The sequence below is a fragment of the Antechinus flavipes genome, chromosome 6 (assembly GCF_016432865.1).
Source record: "Antechinus flavipes isolate AdamAnt ecotype Samford, QLD, Australia chromosome 6, AdamAnt_v2, whole genome shotgun sequence".
Lineage (NCBI taxonomy): Eukaryota > Metazoa > Chordata > Mammalia > Dasyuromorphia > Dasyuridae > Antechinus > Antechinus flavipes.
In genome coordinates, this window is record NC_067403.1 from 11,289,100 (window position 1) to 11,307,532 (window position 18,433).

The window sequence follows — 18,433 nt, forward strand, 5'->3', positions numbered from 1 at the left end:
TTATACATTGACAGCTAAGGATAATAAGATATGGGCAAACACAAGGCTCACCCCTTTACAGGTTAACCTGCAGGCTGACTGCATTAGGCAAATTTGATGGCATTAAAAGATTTTGCCAATTTGTCTGGAAACAATTTCTCTTTTGTACTGTGTCAAGGGTAACATTTCATGCCATTGTACTAATTTAAATGGCTTTGATAAATTGTGCTAGGGGTTAGAGAATGGTACTCTGGATATATTTTAGCACTCTAAAAAAAGGCTATTAACTTAATTGTTAAATGAGATTAATCTATTAAAAAACATAACAAGAGAACTCAGAAATGCAAACTTTATCTTTTGATGTTGGAACTCCAAAATCATATCAAGTTGCTTTAAAAAATGCCTTAGAAAATGAAACTATTCTGCTTCATGAATTCCCCTTAAGGAAAAATGTTGGTACTCTAGATCATAATAAATGGTAGGTCTCATTTTGGATCTCTTTTCCTGTAAAACAAGCAAAAAATATCTTCTGAACCTCCCAACCCTGTATTAATGACATAGATTGCACCATTTTCATCAAGAAAAAATGTGCCAATATGTGATGACTGCCACTCCGGATACCTTTCCCAATGAGATGTATAATGATGTCATAAAATATATACATATATGTATATAATATATATGTAGATGGGTGGGTATGAATACAATGAATATATATGAATTCATGTGTATGTTTACATACATATAGTTATATATAGACAAAGTATATGTTACACATGCATATGTATGTATAGATATCTGTGTGTACATGTATAATATATACATATGATATATGCAGAGGCATCCAACTCATGGTCCACAGGCTACAAGTATTGTGCTCCAGACTTCAAGCACATTAAATATAATTGGGAAACAATTAAGAACAAAAAAAAAATAATAAAAATAATTAATATTATATATTAAACCAGGTTAGTATGTGGCTCACAGGGATCCTTATGTACAACTTAGTGGTCCCTGTTACTATTTGAGCTTCAAATAGATGTTTGCATATGTGGATAGAGATCTGTGTATGTGTGAATGTAAGGCCCGTCTGCTTCCCCTATCGGTGTATATGGACTGTACTTACACATACACAAATATGCTTATACATACATATATAGTCAAGATATTGAAAGCCACCTTCTGAGGAGTCACTAGCTTAAATTATAATGTTGGTATGTAGGGTTTTAATGAGGAAAGCACTTAACTGCAGTCATCCGCTTAACAATGCTTTAAGAGTAGCTCTCAAGTAGGTGCATTAGTCCCCTTGGCTAATACAGAATTAGAACCTGGAAGGGCAAATGTACTTGTATAATGGTCCTGGACAATAGCATTTACTCATCTTTGCGTCTGAACCTGGTGCTTTTTTTTTTTTTTCTTTTTTCTTGTTCTTTTCTTTTCTTTCTTTTCTTTTCTTTTTTTGATATTAGTTTGGTAATATTTTGTTACTCTTTAAGTGAAGTACTGAAATACCTGCTTTGCTGGGATAATAATAATCTCAAGTATATCACCACCTTCTTTAAGCAACAATTTCTTAGGCTATCCTCCTGAAAAGTGATTATTCACAGTAAAGATCATGATAGTTCTGTAACTGGCAATTTATCTCAACAAAGTAGATTCCTATATATGTACAAGGAAATCTTAATTCAAAAAGTAAAAAAAAAAAAAAAAGCAGGAAAAGGATACTTCAAAATGACTAGATTTGGATTACTCTTGGATTTTGTATTCAGGACAGACAATTTAGTTCTCCTTTCAGTAGTGGAAAAGCAGTTACTTTGAAATATGTGCTATTTTCTAAAGTTAATACTTTAATATTTAATATTTAAGTTTTCACCGTGCTGAAGTGTGTGGACATAAAATGTGTTTTCGCCATCCAAATGCAGAATATACTACATGATATGTGAGTTGGTAAATGAAGTCATTTCATCCATGGTGGAAATTCTTTTTCAAAATGTAATCATGGGAAGATTAGTAAGGCGTGCTCTAGATTATCTGTATTCCACACTTTTAAGTTACAAGATCCAACAGTAGCCACGTTCACAATGCAGGTAATTTGAAGGGTCGCTTCAGGAAAGAAACAAGTTGGATGTAAAATAAGTACACACATCCTAAAACATATTGCCGGGGGGAGGGAGAGCATATATGAAAGATGCTTCTGTTTCTGGATCCGGAGTTCTAGAAGGAAAGAGCTTCTGAAAGAGAAAACTCGGCGTCTTCTTGCCTTTTCTTGCCAAGGATAGTGGAATTAACATGCAGCTGGGCTTCTCTGATAAATGGATTCTGTTAGGTCACTGAGGGGATGCATGTGACATTAAGTGATTTACAATCCTTTACCTTAATGAAATTGTTTCAGCAAGATGACGCTGAGAGCTTTTAATGGATAGCTTTTCTTGATGTAATGAAATTGCATTCCTATGGCATTTAATATAAGGTGGAGTTATTATTTACTGGAGCCTTCCCAAGGCTGCTGTTTGCCCAGACAGTTCAGAACAAAAAGAGATCTCAGTGGCGGCATCAAGGCCGGAATGGCGTGTGACAGTCTTAAGCAGATGAGTTTGTGGGGGGAAGCCTTTCCGCCCGGGAAGCCCAGCTCCAGAGATCCCCCCGGCTTTCCCCTCCTTCCTTTCACCCATATCCTCCTAATCTGTTTAACAGGCAACTGGATTACAACCACATCAGCTGTATTGAAGATGGGGCGTTTAGGGCTCTGCGGGACCTGGAAGTGCTGTAAGTACTGCTTGTATCTCTTACTCTTCAAAGACGCTTTACCTAGGGACTCGTGTGCAGGAGCCTGTCTCCTGGCAGGGGTCCTGGTGCCAAAATGGCCCGGGAGCGCCTGGAAATCACCCATGTCGTTCAGTCGTTGGTGTGTCTGCCACGAACGGGTCCTTAGCAAGGGAGATGGTTTACAGAGTTATTCCATCTGGTCAGAACTGGTAAAGACTGAGATGGACACAATTAACCCCAAGTGGGGGGGATGACAAGCGATGCCATTTTATACCAAAGTGCACTGTTTTAGATGATATGATGTTGTTGATACTGCACAGTATTGTAGCTCATGATAACTTTTTCTTCCCAGAAAAAAAATGCCATTTTTCAACAAGGTAATGTTTTGAAAACTTAATTGTTTAGATCAACTCTATTATTCTCTAACCTAACCAATAAGTTTGTTTTTAGGGGCTATGTAACTAGTATTGAAATGAAAACACACACACATACACACACATGAATTGATCTTCCAATGCTATCTTTACTTATTTATTCTTTTGAAATGTCTGGCAAAAGAGTAAAGGTAACATAATAAGCTACACTCGCAACCCTTCACTTCAAAATGGTGACTTCCACGAAAATAAAAATATCATGACCAAGGATTTGAAGCCTCTCCTACATTCCAGGGATATTTTTTTTCCTGCCAGCCTTACAATCCTGCTTATTTTTTTACATTCAAGAAAGGCAAAAGAATTTTGCTCTCTTCCAGCAAAGCATTCCCCTGGGTTTTAAATCATTCTCAGCCCAAACAAAATAGTCTGAAAATCAAAGAGAGCCTTTGAATTTTCAGTCTTTTCATTGGAATTTATCCAGAATTCAGAAAATCCATCTGACTGGTTTATAAATTGAGTTTAGGGAGCAGAATGTGGTCAATCAAATAAATTGATTCAGCAGCATTTATATAGCAACAGTGAATTTCTGTTCGGTTTCAATGCCTTAGTTAGAATATATTTTCCAATTTCCACAGTATTCGTTTCAACTCTTTATGTGCAATGAAATTATGAATTGCTAATAGATTTAAAAAATCGATTTGTAAGAATGTGTAAATTGGTGTTAAGGAAATTTTTAATGATTGAGATATTTAATATTTCTTTGTCACTTAAGTTGTTCTATATACTTCCATTGTTTTTAGAAACTTTTTTAAAAATCCAAAGTAACACTGTAACTTTTCCTCCAAGAAACAGAACCGAACCAAAGGAGTTAGGATTTAAATTTCATTGAGTACACTATTATTGTGGCACAACCTCTGAATTAAATTTTACAGTAAAACTATTTGACAATAATACCAAAAACAATATTATTTCTGGTGATACTGCAAAATCAACATGCTTGAAGTTCAAGCCTCATCTCATAGTGATAGCATTGTATCAAAAAAGCAGACAAACTAACCAAACTTATATGGGTTTTATTCAGTTAAATGTAGCCTTCTTTTCATTCCCTCCCCAGTTTATAATGAGATCCCTGAAAGAGAATCAAAATTATCTCAAGGTAATTTTCATGCAAATATTCTAAGTGGCAAGCTAAATTAAATCCTATTAAAAACATATATATATGTTTATATGCAAAATATAAATGTATTTGCAATCTTAAGTAACACTTTGCACGTAATTATTGTAATCATGAAGTTTTCTTTATTAAATATACCTAAATTTACTAAAATTTGGGAATTGAATTTTGAAAAGTCAATTATTGGAAGCACATTCATTTAGTATGTTTTCTTTGGCATGATAGTGATTCTATCTAGAAAAAATGGCATAAAGCATAAGATAAAATGTTTAGTATATGTTCTGGAAAAGATAGCTGATTAATGGAATCAAAGAGAAAAAGTTTGGTTAACAAAATGAACTTTCAACATATCAATAATATAAACACACACACACACAATCACACACTCACACATACATACACATGGATCTCTATATAAAGCTTGGGTCAATCTGTGCAATCTTCAATTTGAGGCTCCCTTCTAATAGCACATATTGCCACCCATTCATCCCATCTTCTGATATGTGACTTTTGTCTATTTCCTCCCAAAGATTTCACAATTTAAATATAAAATTCTTCACCTACACACAAAGGATTCAAAATCATGTACACTGTGAAATTTAATTTATCGTGATATCTTCCTTTTACATTGAGCTTCATAAATTTCTCCTTAATTTAGTAACAATCCTTGTGTAAACTTCTCATTGCAAGTAAATAATATGCTGGAAATTCTATATTCTCTAACTCAAATCTAGTGTATTTTGTGTATTTAAGTGAATCATATGGGGGATACTTGTCAGTAACTCTGTGAATGATACTATATAGATAAACCCCTACTTTCCTTTAAACTTTAATGTAGACTTGAATTCTCACAAATAATAATAAGAAATGCAAAAGAAGAAAAATAAATGTATGATATCAGCAAGACGAAATCTTTAACCAAAATTTCATGCCTATAATCATTTTATATTGTGATTCATCTTGTTGCTATCCATTTACCTGCAGTAAAAACACCCCCAAAAGTTGATATTATTGAATGGAATGGCACAGTGCAAAGATCAGGGGCTCTAAAAACAGAGAGCTTGGGTTCAGACCTGACTTCTGTCACTTCAAACTGCCTTTTGCAAATTATTTCTCTTCCTTGGGAGTCAGTTTCCTCACCTAGAAAATGAGAAGCTTGGCCCAGATGGGCCTCTTACTTTCCTTCAAGCTTGCATGTAGGATCTTATGACCCTATGAAATAGAAACTGGAATAATTAAAAGAATAGAGAGTATTTGTAACAATTGTCTGAAATAAGTCAAAACCTGGTCAATGAGATTCCTAAGGAAGGAGAACTCTTGGGTTCTGTTGGAGAATTCGTAGCCACTGACCTTCACACAAGAATTACCAGAGGTGGGTGTTATTTCTCCCCCTTCCTCTCTCATAACTGTAGAAAATACGTTATCATGTACCCAATAAGCAAGTTCTTCAAGGTAATGTTTTGAACTTTTTTTTTGATTTCTTTTTCAACTTGAAAATTTGTTTTGGCAAACTATGAGACGATAAGAAGAAGAAGGGTGTGATTGTTTGGATCACGAGCCCTTGATGGTGAGTGATACAGTGGACCGTGCATTGAAGCAGATCCATATTATGAAAAGAGGAGAAATTTCTCAAGAGAGAATGTGAATACTTCACTGCATAGTGATTCTTGGGGTACCATGGGTGGGAAAGAAACATGGTTGTAAAGATGGAGCAAAACATCTTTATACAATAATTTTTTTTTCCATAAATGACTGTCATCTCAGAAATATCATTATGAAGAGATTGGAAACCAACATGTTAAAAAGAAAACTACCTTAGAAAGTAAAATATACAGATGAGAAAATCTGATGAATTAGAACTACGTTGACAAAAAACTTTTGAGAATTCAGTATCAAAATCCCAACTTACTCATCACGAATATTTTGCTTAGGAATTGTTTCTCTACCTCGAGTCTCTACGAGTCATCCATATTTCTTATTCAAGCATATTGTAGATAGTTGAGATCTCAGATTTTCTAAAATAGTCTAGATTTCAAAAAAAATTACATACTTTTCATGATATTTGTGGTCAGTGCCTTTCTAAGGTGTCCACATATGGAAGACATCATAGGAACAGTTTGCCAGATTGTCTATCTTTATCTTAAAAAATAAAGACATGGTCACCAGACTATATGCATTGTTGCAGATGATATCTTTCCAAGAAAATTATTATCAAAGTAAACATTATGCATGTATAATTTTGCTTCTGATCTAATGTTTTCTTGTTTTCTTATTACCTTAATCTAAACATCGAAAGCATTGTTAAGGTATATTTTATATAGCTTCTCAAACATTAACCATTGTAAGAGGAAAATAAAAGTAATATCACCTTAATTTCTATTTAGAATATATGAGGATTAAGCTTATTGTTGAATCAAATACAGAACATGCATAAAGTCTCTTCCATATTGGATATTTCCCTGGGCATTTTGGGTAGAGAACTAGCGCATTGTTTCAAATTACATAATTTTGTGATATAGTCTGAGAAGATATATGAACTTTGTCATGTTATTCAACTTTTTTGAAACTCTCCTCATCTTCAAAATATCGATAATAATAATGGTAATTGCATTACCTAACATGCAGATTATTGTAAGAAGAGAGATTTGAAAATAATAAATGACTATGTCAATGTGAGCTGGATTATTAATAATTATTACTTTCAATGATTAGGTATAATATTAAGTTTATTAATTATTAGCACAAACATAATTTTATAAAATATCAGCATAATTGTATCCTCCAAAACAATGTATATCTTGCTTTTCTTCTTTGACTAAAACAGAAAATTTAAGGAGTGTCTTCAAATTGATGTTCCTCAGCCTTCATCATTAAAAAACATATTTCCTTGTAATAAGAGAACAGTCACGGCTGATCAAAATCATGTCTAATCTGTACCAATTTATCAATTTCATTTCCAAATTTTTTTTATTTTATATTTTAATGTTAACTACTCTTAAAATGTTGTTAGATTATTTTAAATTTTCATAGTGGAAAAGAAGTTATTTATACAACTCAGTTCCTTTTTAATTTCACATGGAAACCTCCCTAATAGATGATAGAAGAGACAAAATTATATAGTTTCTAGAGAGTCGGTCTCAGAGTCAGAATACACTATGTGAACCTGGGCAGATGTCTTCTATGCCTAGAAGCCCAGGTAACTCTTAATGACTTTAAGCTGGAGAGAAGTTATTAATCTGCATTTGAGGGAAAAAAGGTCTTTATTGTAAGGTTCCTGACAGAAGGTGTTTAACATGCATTGGTTCAAATCAAGTCATTAAAAAAAATTACCCCTCTTATATGTCACTATATTAAACATGAGTTAGACAAATATTTTTTTAAGAAACTATACATTATGTCGTTAGAGGGCTCCTAAGCTACTAGGGATACAGGCCATTTATAAATCAGATTCATCGATGAAACAAACAACAGTCTGAGAAACGAATATCTGATATATAGACACACGTATAAGAATATACAGCAAACACGGGAGAAATGGCACCAGGCGGCCAGAAATTGCATGAATAGAGCCCCAGCTGACCTGCATTCTAGCACAGTAACTGATGGCCCAGCCTTCTTGTGTTTGGTGCTGGCCACTATGGCATCATCATCTCCATCACCCCGGCAGCAACCGGATCATAGAGAAAATAAAGTAGATTAGGAATTGGCAAAGCAACTGCAACCTTTAGCAAAGATTTGTAAGAATATAATTTCATTTTGTCCCCTGTAACTCAAACCTTTTGCCACAATTATTGATGTGGTAAGTCAAGATTGAATAGTGCCCAATTTCCTCAGCAAGGAAGCAAACAGGATCCTTTTGTATTCCCATTGTTTGAATCACAAACATTTAAGTTTAAAGCCATAGGACTTAATTATAGTAGCCAATATATGGGTATTGATTGAAATTTCACATTTTGTGGGAAGTGTTTTGTTGCAAATCAAGAATATTATGATTTACTGCTGTATATCAGTAGCTTTAAGTAATCTGCCACACCTTTCTTTGGACAAAAAAAATTAGTAGTTCTTTGAAAAGAAAATGTAAATTGTGATTGATTTAATTGATGCTTTTCGTTCATTTTAATTTTATTTACTTTAATCCACATTTAATTAAAAAAACATTTTATTGATGATCTTTTAAAAAATGCCGTCACTCCGCAATAATTCTAATTCCAAGTCCCACCCAATCTTACTATCACCTGCTTTGTAACAAAGACGTGCATTTAAGCAAAGCAAATTAATGACACTTTAGCTTGGATTGACAATGCATTCCTTATTTCCCACCTGTATTCAATTCTTTGGCCAAGAGTCAGGAGACATACTTTATAATGGTTCTTTGAAATTCTTGACTGATCTCTGCATTGATGAGAGTGGAGAAGTCTTTCATGATTGAGTTTCTTTACAATGTTGTAGTCATTATGTGAATTATTTTCCTGATTCTTTTTTCTTGTCTCTGTAGCATTTCATGTAAGTCTTGCCAACTTTTTCTGAAGTCTTCCTATTTGTCATTTTGTATGGTAAAAATGAAATACTTCACTGCATTCATATATCATGGCATTCAACCATTCCGTAACCCATTCATGGATATTAACTGTCCTTTTCATGCTTTTGCAACTATACAAAATGCAGCAACATGTGTATATATATGGTACACACACATGAAGTATGTACATATGTATGCACACAGACTAATTTCTCTGGTACCTGTATATGCACAGATATATATATATATATGTATATTTATACATATATGTATGTATATATATGTATATTTATACATATATACCAGTTTATAAACATGCATGCACATATACATGTATATTCTTTTATCTATATTTATGTATAACCTTTTCCTCTCCTTGACCTGGATAAATATCTGGCAGGAATATTGCTGAGTCAAATATTTTATGCATTTTATTGGCCTTTCTGATATAATTCCAAATTGTTTTCCAGAAAGCATCTACAAATGCACATTCTCCCTTCAGTACTTCCACAGTCTCACATTTACCATCATCTTCATCATCTTTGTCACCCAAAATGAAACTCAATTGAGTAAAATATACATATGCACATATTGAGATACTTGTGTGTTCATACACACTATATCCATGCAAGTGTGAAAGTTTAATTGAAATAAGTATTTAAAACTTTGAAGTATAAAGTGATGAGCTATTTTCAAAATTGATCAATTTTCTGTTAATATAACATAGTCTATGTCTCTTCAGCAAAATTGGCCATCAAATTTTTTGTTTTGTTTTTCTATAATTGGAAATATATGAATACATATATCTTTATTTCTGAAATTGTCTAATTTATTTCTTCATATTTTACAGCACTCTCAACAATAACAACATTACTAGACTATCAGTGGCAAGTTTCAACCATATGCCCAAACTTAGGACATTGTAAGTAGTCACTGTAAAATTATATGCTAGTCTGATCTATTAAAAAGAAAATTCTGGTGTTAATGTACTAATATAAAGGTGTGTGTGTGTGTGTGTGTTTAATGGAAGAAAAGGTAATGAAATAAGTGCTAAATTGCTTCTCTCAATTTAAAAGTTTTATTTTAAAATATTGGTTTTGAGGATGATGAGAAAAATGGTTTACTTTAAATTCTTATATAGGTTACATTTCATTAAGAAATAGAAGACTTTTTGAATGGCTATCATAAATGATGAATGAGAAATCTTTATGATTTTATTACTATCCTGCAAGCAGACCTAATCAAACCTAACTAGCACTGCAACATTCTTTGTTCCATAAAATTACTCTAGTGCTATTTGCTATAAGTAAGTTTATTTTGGAATACACACATATGTATATAATACTGCCCCACATATATAATTTTTTTTAAAAAAAACTTCTTTAGGAGTTACAACATAGACATTAAAATGCCTTCCTGGTTAATTGAAAGATATGGTTGGTCTTTATTACATATCACTGAGACCTGTCCCCTAAAACTAGGCATTGGCTATTTGATGAACTTATTTGATAGAGTACCATGTGTGAGATCAGAGTATCCAGCTTTGAATTCTAGCTCTGCTATTTGGAGAGTTACCTTTACAAGTCACTGAATTTCTAAGGCTTCAGTTACCTCATCAGTAAATTTAAGCAGTTGAACTAGATTAGTTCTAAGATTCTCTTCTATTACTAGATTTAATATCTTAGATGTCTCAAAATTACCTCAACCTAAAAAAAGCAATAATTTCAAAAGAAAATAGTTGCACAAAAGCATTGCCAGAAGCTTTTTGTTTCATTTTTGTCAAATGTAATTGTATATCTCCCAGAGGGATATTTTAATTTCCTATCAGCATACATTTAGAGAGAAGAAAGAGAGTATGTACTTAAAAGGTTTGCACAAATGTATCATATATTGAATTAGGTACCTTTTTGATTTATTAGTATCAATTTGAGTGTTTTTAATGAGATTATTTTTAAATTCAGGAACAACTTTTCTAATAGTGGATGCTATTATAATCTCCCAGAGGTGTGATCCTTCATCTTTGTAGATAGAACTTTGAAAATAAGCTAATATGGTTAACCTGGAGTAATCTATGAGAAGCTAACGGATCTACTACTAACTGACCAATTCATCTTGATGACATATTTTTATAGAATTAGTGTTTTGTTTCACTTATTTAATCTAATACAGTTTAATAAAAAGAATATTGCAATTTCAAACAAAAAATCATATTTAAAAATTAGTTGGGTCATATACTAGCCATTTAACATCTTTGAGTCTCAGTATCGTCATCTGTAAGCGGAAAAGATTTGGTTAAATGAAATGAATGGCAACAAAGTATGGTCAAAGAATTGGGGACTTGTGGCTAGGAGAGACTGAAGGTTGAATATTGCCTCATGGTGTCTGACAGTGGAAAAATTATTTATTTATCCACTTTATCTCTCAGCCTGTTTCCTCATCTTAAAAAGTAGGGTTCCATTACCCATAGTTCCTTTCATAGAATATTGATGTGAGGATCGAATACAATCACTGGAAAGTGCTTTGTGAACTATAAAGTACTGTATGTAAATGCCAACTGTTATTACTTCTAAGATCTCTCTGAGTTCTGTAATTAAGAGATCCTAAATGAGACCTAAATTTTGATGGTGAGTGAACATAGTAGTCATGGCTTTTAAAAAATCTAGCCTAAAAAATTCTTTGAAAGTTTATTTTTTTGGTGCAATGAGAAAATGGTTGGAATTTAGCTTACCAGTTTTTAAAAATACATTGTGTACTCATTTAAAATTCCTTTGTGCATTGTTAAGTCATTTTAATTTATTTGGTTTTCTGCAAGAACACTTCTCAACATAAAGATTTCTCAACATAGAGAACAGATTTTTGAGTTTCAAAAATGTGTCAATGAGAATTAAAATTTGACATCTTGGAGTGCCCTTCTCTTTAGTAGAAGGTTCAGCTTCTACCTTCCTTAATTCCTAAATCATATTTAGCGAGAATGGAAATAATCTTCCTTAATTTAAATTTCTCTGCTCTGGTTGGTTTATCATTCTATAGAATTAATGTCATTTTAAAATGCCATTTTAGGGTTGAATTAACTTTCTGGACTGAGTTCCATGTTTTAAAATGCATCACTATTATTCAGTTAGGACTGAACACATCAGCAAAAAAAGTTCTAATATGACATTGCTCTGTCGTGGATGATTCTGGAAACAAGGCCTTGATTTATAACTTGAGACATCTTTTTCTTAAGTTTGAGAAAACATAAAAGCCAGTTTGAAGTAATTTACCTAATTTAATGAATACATTTGTCTTATATTTTATTAATGGTGGAGTGCTTTTTGCCACTTGGAAAGGGGCCATGGTGTTGGTAGCTCTCTGCCAACAGAGAAGCAACTTACTTAATTCCCTCACTGGCTGCCATTCGTGTCTTTGAATTTCAGGCACTGCTTTGAGTATGGGTTCCCAAGAGCCAAGAGCAGCTAATCCCCTTTTCTATGATTAAACAAAAAGGAAGGAAATCAGAAAAGGGACGTGAAAGAAGTGTTTCATATTGAATTATTATTCTGTCTTGTTCAGCAGAAAATGCATGTGACCTGCTAAAAGGATTTTGTAAGCAGTTTCTATAGAGACTAATAATGGCAAGACTCCCTGATATTTCTAATTGGAAGCCAAATCTTTTATTAACCTTTTTTCCCCCTCACTGTCAGTATGTCACCATTGGATAGCAATTTATTTTAGACTTTTGTCTCCTCACTTCTTTATACAAAGGTCCAAGCTAGACTTCTATAGCTGTCTTCGAGTTCTTGTATATTGTTTAGTTTAAAATGAAGGAAAAGAAAAGAAACTATAGAAAATTAATATTGTGTTAGTAAATGTTTTCTTTTAAACTAATTAGATTTTGATTTCTTCATCTTTATACACTGACATGTTAATAAATAACTTCAACCAGGCAAGGTCTCTGATTAAAATTTTGAAAAATTGATTGTTGTTAAAAGTTTATTATTAATAAATCTTCAGTGTCATTGAAACAGTCATCTTTTGTTTTCTTTATAATTTAAACATATTGACTTGTTTCCTTTAGTCGACTCCATTCCAACAACCTCTTCTGTGATTGCCATCTGGCCTGGCTCTCTGATTGGCTCCGGCAACGACCTCGCGTGGGTCTCTACACTCAGTGCATGGGTCCCAACCACCTGAAAGGCCACAATGTGGCTGAAGTTCAGAAGCGCGAGTTTGTCTGCAGTGGTAAGGGAGGAAAATGCCGTGCTATTGTAGGTGGTTCTGGAACAAAGTCTGTCTCTCAGGAATCCTTTAAAAAAAGAATGTAATGGATATCACCAATGGGCACTTGTGCACTACTCTGATTTTTAGATGCATTTTCTTGGATGACATTAGTGACTTTTAAGAAATTTTATGACGTTTTGCCAGTACAAATACTCAAATGATTCACGCTTATATTTATGTTTTAAAATAGTCTATAGCTAGTTTCCAGAATGGGGGCAAGGAGAATGAGTTAATTTCTAGATTAGGATTATGTTTGCATTTCAGCTGCTGAGCCACTTGTTAGTTTAAGTAATCCCTGATGTGGGCCTAATGGGTATTACATAATAAATATATTGGCTAATCCTAGAACACTACCATACAATGCAAGGACTATGGAAATTCAAACACAGTCGGAAAAGCAAAACTAATTTTCATTTCCCTTGAAGACAAACTGTCTAGGTCAAGATGGAATATCTCTCTTAAAACAAATGATGAGGCAATAACAAGTTTTAAATTTATATATATTACCCAGATTCAACTACCTAATATATATACACAAATATATGTGAAAAAAGAGATAGATACATATATCTTATAATTCTTATCATTCTAAGGCATATCTAAGAATATTTAAAAATATTTTTAAAATAATTATTACTGTAGATGTTATTTGATATACCAAAGGATTTATCTTGTAGAAAGTATAATTTGAATCCCTTTTCTATTTTCATAAATTCATAGATTCCAAGTTCCTTAGAGGTCCTCAAGTTCAATGCCCTCATTGTACAGATGAGGAAATGGGAGACCAAAGTGAATAACGGTCTTAGTCTAGTTTACCTAGCCAGTAAGTGTCTGAGACAGAGTAAAATTCAAGTTGCTGCCTTCTACTATACTTACAATACAGGGATTGTCACATGCTTTAAAGAAAACCCTCCAACAATACCTTTGGTCTATTTTAATTTACCTGAATATTAATTGTAACTAAATAATGAAATGACTAACCACTCATTACTAACCACTTTTTCTTTCCTTCTTTTCTTTCTGCTCATTTCTCTTCCCTTTATTCTAGATGAGGAAGAAGGCAAGTTCTATTTCTTTCTTGCAAAAAGCACTTAGAATACATATACCTGTATGTATTGTTTGTGAAAATTGGTAGATTGTTTAAAATGATAGGCAATAGTAAATGTCCAGTAGTCACTACCCAGTGCTTCATCATGGCAATGGTCATTTTCATTGTAGGTAGCCATGATGATTGTCTTTGCTGTTCATCAATAATCATCTCTATCTCTTATCTCTATTTGAGGGATCCTAATACACAATTTAAAAAATGGGTATAAAAGAATTATCCATAATTTTGTTAGTAATGTAAATTACATCATATCTGCTAAATAAAATGAGTTTTCATGTATATATATACATATATATATATATATGTATATATATACACACACACATAAATAAAATGAGAAGAGGAAATAATAGTGTTCCATAATGACAAGTACTTTTTTGTTCTCTTCCAACAAAGCAGCAGGATTAAAATTAGATTGCTAATAACAATGGATTAAATCCCTGTGTTATCAAAAATTTTGAGTGGTAAAACTTGTAGCTATAGTTGGTTGCCTGTTGATGTTTGAAAAGTAGCATGATGAAATTTACTAATATAATTTTTATATTCATATTTATGAAGTAATCATTAAGTAAGGTTTTTCTACCCATATTGCTGTTATATAAGTGGAACACTATTATGTCCATTACTGTATCCATTTTTATTCCTATAAAATTTTAAAATATTACTTTTTGAGCAAAATAATTGCAAATCATACTTTGCACAAAACTTCAGTACAATACAATAAAATACAGTAAAACAAACAAACATTTCAAATCAAATATTGTCTTATTCCCTCTTGTTGTGGGGGAATTGGAAATAGAACATTTAAATGAGATGCTGTCCCTGCACCTCAAAAATGGAGTAATGTGGTGAAGTACTTAGGAGGCAAAGGAGAACTTTGTTTTCTAGCTGCTATCATTATTCGGTTAAGCTGACGTCTCTAAGAATTTTATACTACTGGAATTGGACGGTAAAACAATTACTGTCATTTTTTTTTCAGGTCATCAGTCGTTTATGGCTGCTTCTTGCAGTGTGTTACATTGCCCAGCTGCATGTACGTGTAGTAACAATATAGTGGATTGTCGTGGAAAAGGGCTTCCTGAGATACCTACCAATCTCCCAGAAACCATCACCGAAATGTATGTCATTTGATCTTTTTTATTGTTTATTTCATTTATTCATCAAGTTTCCAGGATGTATCCATCTTGATTATTTGTGGGAAACCTGGGGCATTATCAAAAGGGAACCTGAGGGATCAGCCAAAGGAAATTTTCTAGATTTTCATTGACACGTTGTTGACAGGAAGGAGATTCTTGTTTACTGTGGTCCAGGAAGAATTAGAAGATGTTTGTTTAGAGAAAAGAATTCCCTCTGGTCCCTGGGGAAAGGTGTTACACCCCTCTCTAGAAAAGGAGGAAGATACTTTATAGGTATTTAACCTGAGGGAATGTGCTTGATGGATTAGCTATGAAGGAAACTGAGCAAGCTCACCCAAAGCTTAGTGGTTTTCAGTCTTTTCCTGAATAATAATTTTACAATACAGTTTTATTATTTGAGAGTTGTGCATTTTCACAAGCTATTACCATCCAAGCAATACATTATATGTTGCATCGCTGTAGGTAAATTTTATTATTAAATTAGTTTTTTCTTGTCTTTTTTTTTACATTACCCTAATTTCTCCTAGTATCCATCTTCCTTCTCACAGAGATATCCTATATAATAAAGGCAAAAAAAAAAAAAAAAAAAAAAAAAAAAAGAAAGAAAAGGGAAAAATCAGCGTATCTTATTATAATATTGAAAATGTCTAAAAATAAGGCTAGTGTGCAAGGGAAATAGGTCAGCTACAACATGCATTTCCCACATCTGCAAAGGGGTGGAATGATGGTCCCATATCTCTGCTTTTGAGCCAGGCTTTTAAAATATTTTTTTGATATTCATCTTTTTTTAAAAAATGTAGTTGTTCTTTCCATTTACTTGGACACATTCATTGTGTATACTGCTATTTTGGCTCTACTTAATTCTACATTACTTATGTAGATTTTTTTTATGCTTTTCTGTACTTGTCATATTTTCCATTTCTTACAAGGGAAATATTCAGTTACATTCAGGCATCATGGTTTATTCAGAAGTCCTCCAATTAATGGTCATTTACTTCATTTCTAGTACTTTGTTATCAGAGAAATACTAAATACTTGGGATCTATGCCGACTTCCTTCTTATTAATAACCTCTTTAGGATTGAAACCTAGTGATGGAATCACTAGGTACATTTTGGTCAATTGATTTGCATAATTTCCATCAAGGTCGTACTCTATCTCTTCATAATCTCTCCAAAATTGACTATTCCCATCTTTTCTCATCTATGCAAAGGCACATTTTACAATCAATAAGACCACTCAAAAAGACTTTGATATCATAGTGATAAAATCAGATAGCTAGAGAAGAATAAAGAACCTTTCTGAAAATTCTATGATGCTTAAAACTTCCAAAAACTAAAGCAGTCATCTATCTTCAAAATACCACACCCAGCTCTTATTAAAAATTAAAAATTTCACTAGCAAGATTGCTTTCGATATGGAATAACTCATTTCACCAAGTTTTTTCACAAATGGATTTTTTTTACTAAATTAATTTTGATAACTCAAGTAAAACATATTGCTTAATACATCCCATCATTAAATCGGTTAAAATATGAATATCACCAAACTTCATACAGCATTAAAATTAATTTAAATGACAAAAATCCTAGATTCTGCTTTGGAAAATATAATCTGTCCATATGAAACAATCAATGAACCAAATGGTACTCTGCATATTTTAGGTTATATACATAATGTAATAAAGTGCTTTATGTTGTAGTGCCTTTTAAAAATGTAGCAGTATATAATTATTTTGAATAATAAAAACTAAAAGAGCATAGAAGTAGTGCATGAATAAAATTCTGAAATGGGAATAAGATTGATATTGGTAGAGAAATACAGGAAGCATTCTAAGTGTGAAAACAGCATGAGGCAAAGACATCAAGGAGAGTGAACATGTTTCTTGATGGATCCATAAAGGATCATGAATGGACAAGAGTGAAAATGGAGTTCAGAAGCTAAAACGCAATTGGGAGAACCTTGACATTTAGATCGAGTATTTTAGCTTTAATATATCAACTAGTAAAACAACTAGGAATTGTCCTTAGGCAGGGAAATACCGTGATAATGTCGATTTTTGAATGTGATGATGGCTTGGAGAAAGCAGACACAACAATCATGATTCAGAATTGATAAAGGCTAGCGTGTTATGATGAGGAGCTGGCCACGTGTAATGGCAGTGGGGATTCTCAAAGACAGTTTGAAATGGGAATTGATAAAAAGGTAAAGGAAAGTGATGGAACATGACCGGAGAATTAATAGAAGTAAGGATGGAGAGAGAGAACATTTTAGCCAATAGATCCGAATTTAGACAAAGAGCCATAAGACTGAAGTAAGAGTGGACATCCCTTAGAAATGCTTTGGAGGGAATGACATAATCTCGAGTGGGAGTGAGTGATCCAGATGGGACATCCGGAGATGGGAGTCATTACAATATATCCCTGCAGGCTATACTAGCTTTCCCTCTGTTCCTTTGATGTCCTTCCTTTTTACAGGACTAGTTCTTCCCAGATATACCATTACTTATTTTTCCTTTCATATAATATAATATTTCCCTTCTTAAAACGTTATTTTTCATTCTTTTTCCCTGTCCTGACCCACATGATCTTCATTCATTTATCTTTAGGAATGAAATATTGTGATGGCCATATGTAAGTCAGATTTAATAATCTTCATTTCTGATGATCCCCATTTTTCACTGAGTATTCTGAATAATTATACCTACTTTCAGAGTAAGACATCACTTTTCCGTTTACCACGTATGAACTCAAAAGTATCTTAGCAGTTAGTAAAGATGCATTTTCCCAGAAAAATTAGTAGGCTTTGAATTTACATCACAGTGTTTGCATTCTTCAAATATATTCCATTTATTTGTTACTTCACAGTGAATTTTTATATAACAAATTTAGATTCCATCCTAAATATTCAAACAAGATGCTAGCTAGCACAGCTATGGAAACCAAATATTTTTTTTTTCTTTTCCTTAAATTTATCTTGCTATGAAGGATATTTTCAGTGAATGTTCAGACTCTAGTCTCAATTTGCCTTTGGCATTTAAGCACATTTGATGAAAACTTCTGAAAGAATACATTCAGCTTGGTGATTTATGGATTCTAATAGAAACTAGACATGATTA

The 18,433-nt window shown here is 32.8% G+C and overlaps 1 protein-coding gene across 2 annotated transcripts in view; it reads left to right on the top strand.

Moving 5' to 3' along the window:
* Window positions 1-18,433, top strand: part of SLIT2 (slit guidance ligand 2) — a 335,837-nt gene that overhangs the window by 197,893 nt on the left and 119,511 nt on the right. For both annotated transcript variants that reach the window (XM_051967476.1, XM_051967477.1), the window contains exons 6-9: window positions 2,674-2,745; window positions 9,663-9,734; window positions 12,870-13,033; window positions 15,160-15,298. In XM_051967476.1, coding sequence (XP_051823436.1) covers window positions 2,674-2,745; window positions 9,663-9,734; window positions 12,870-13,033; window positions 15,160-15,298 — 447 coding nt within the window. The remainder of the gene's footprint in view (window positions 1-2,673; window positions 2,746-9,662; window positions 9,735-12,869; window positions 13,034-15,159; window positions 15,299-18,433) is intronic.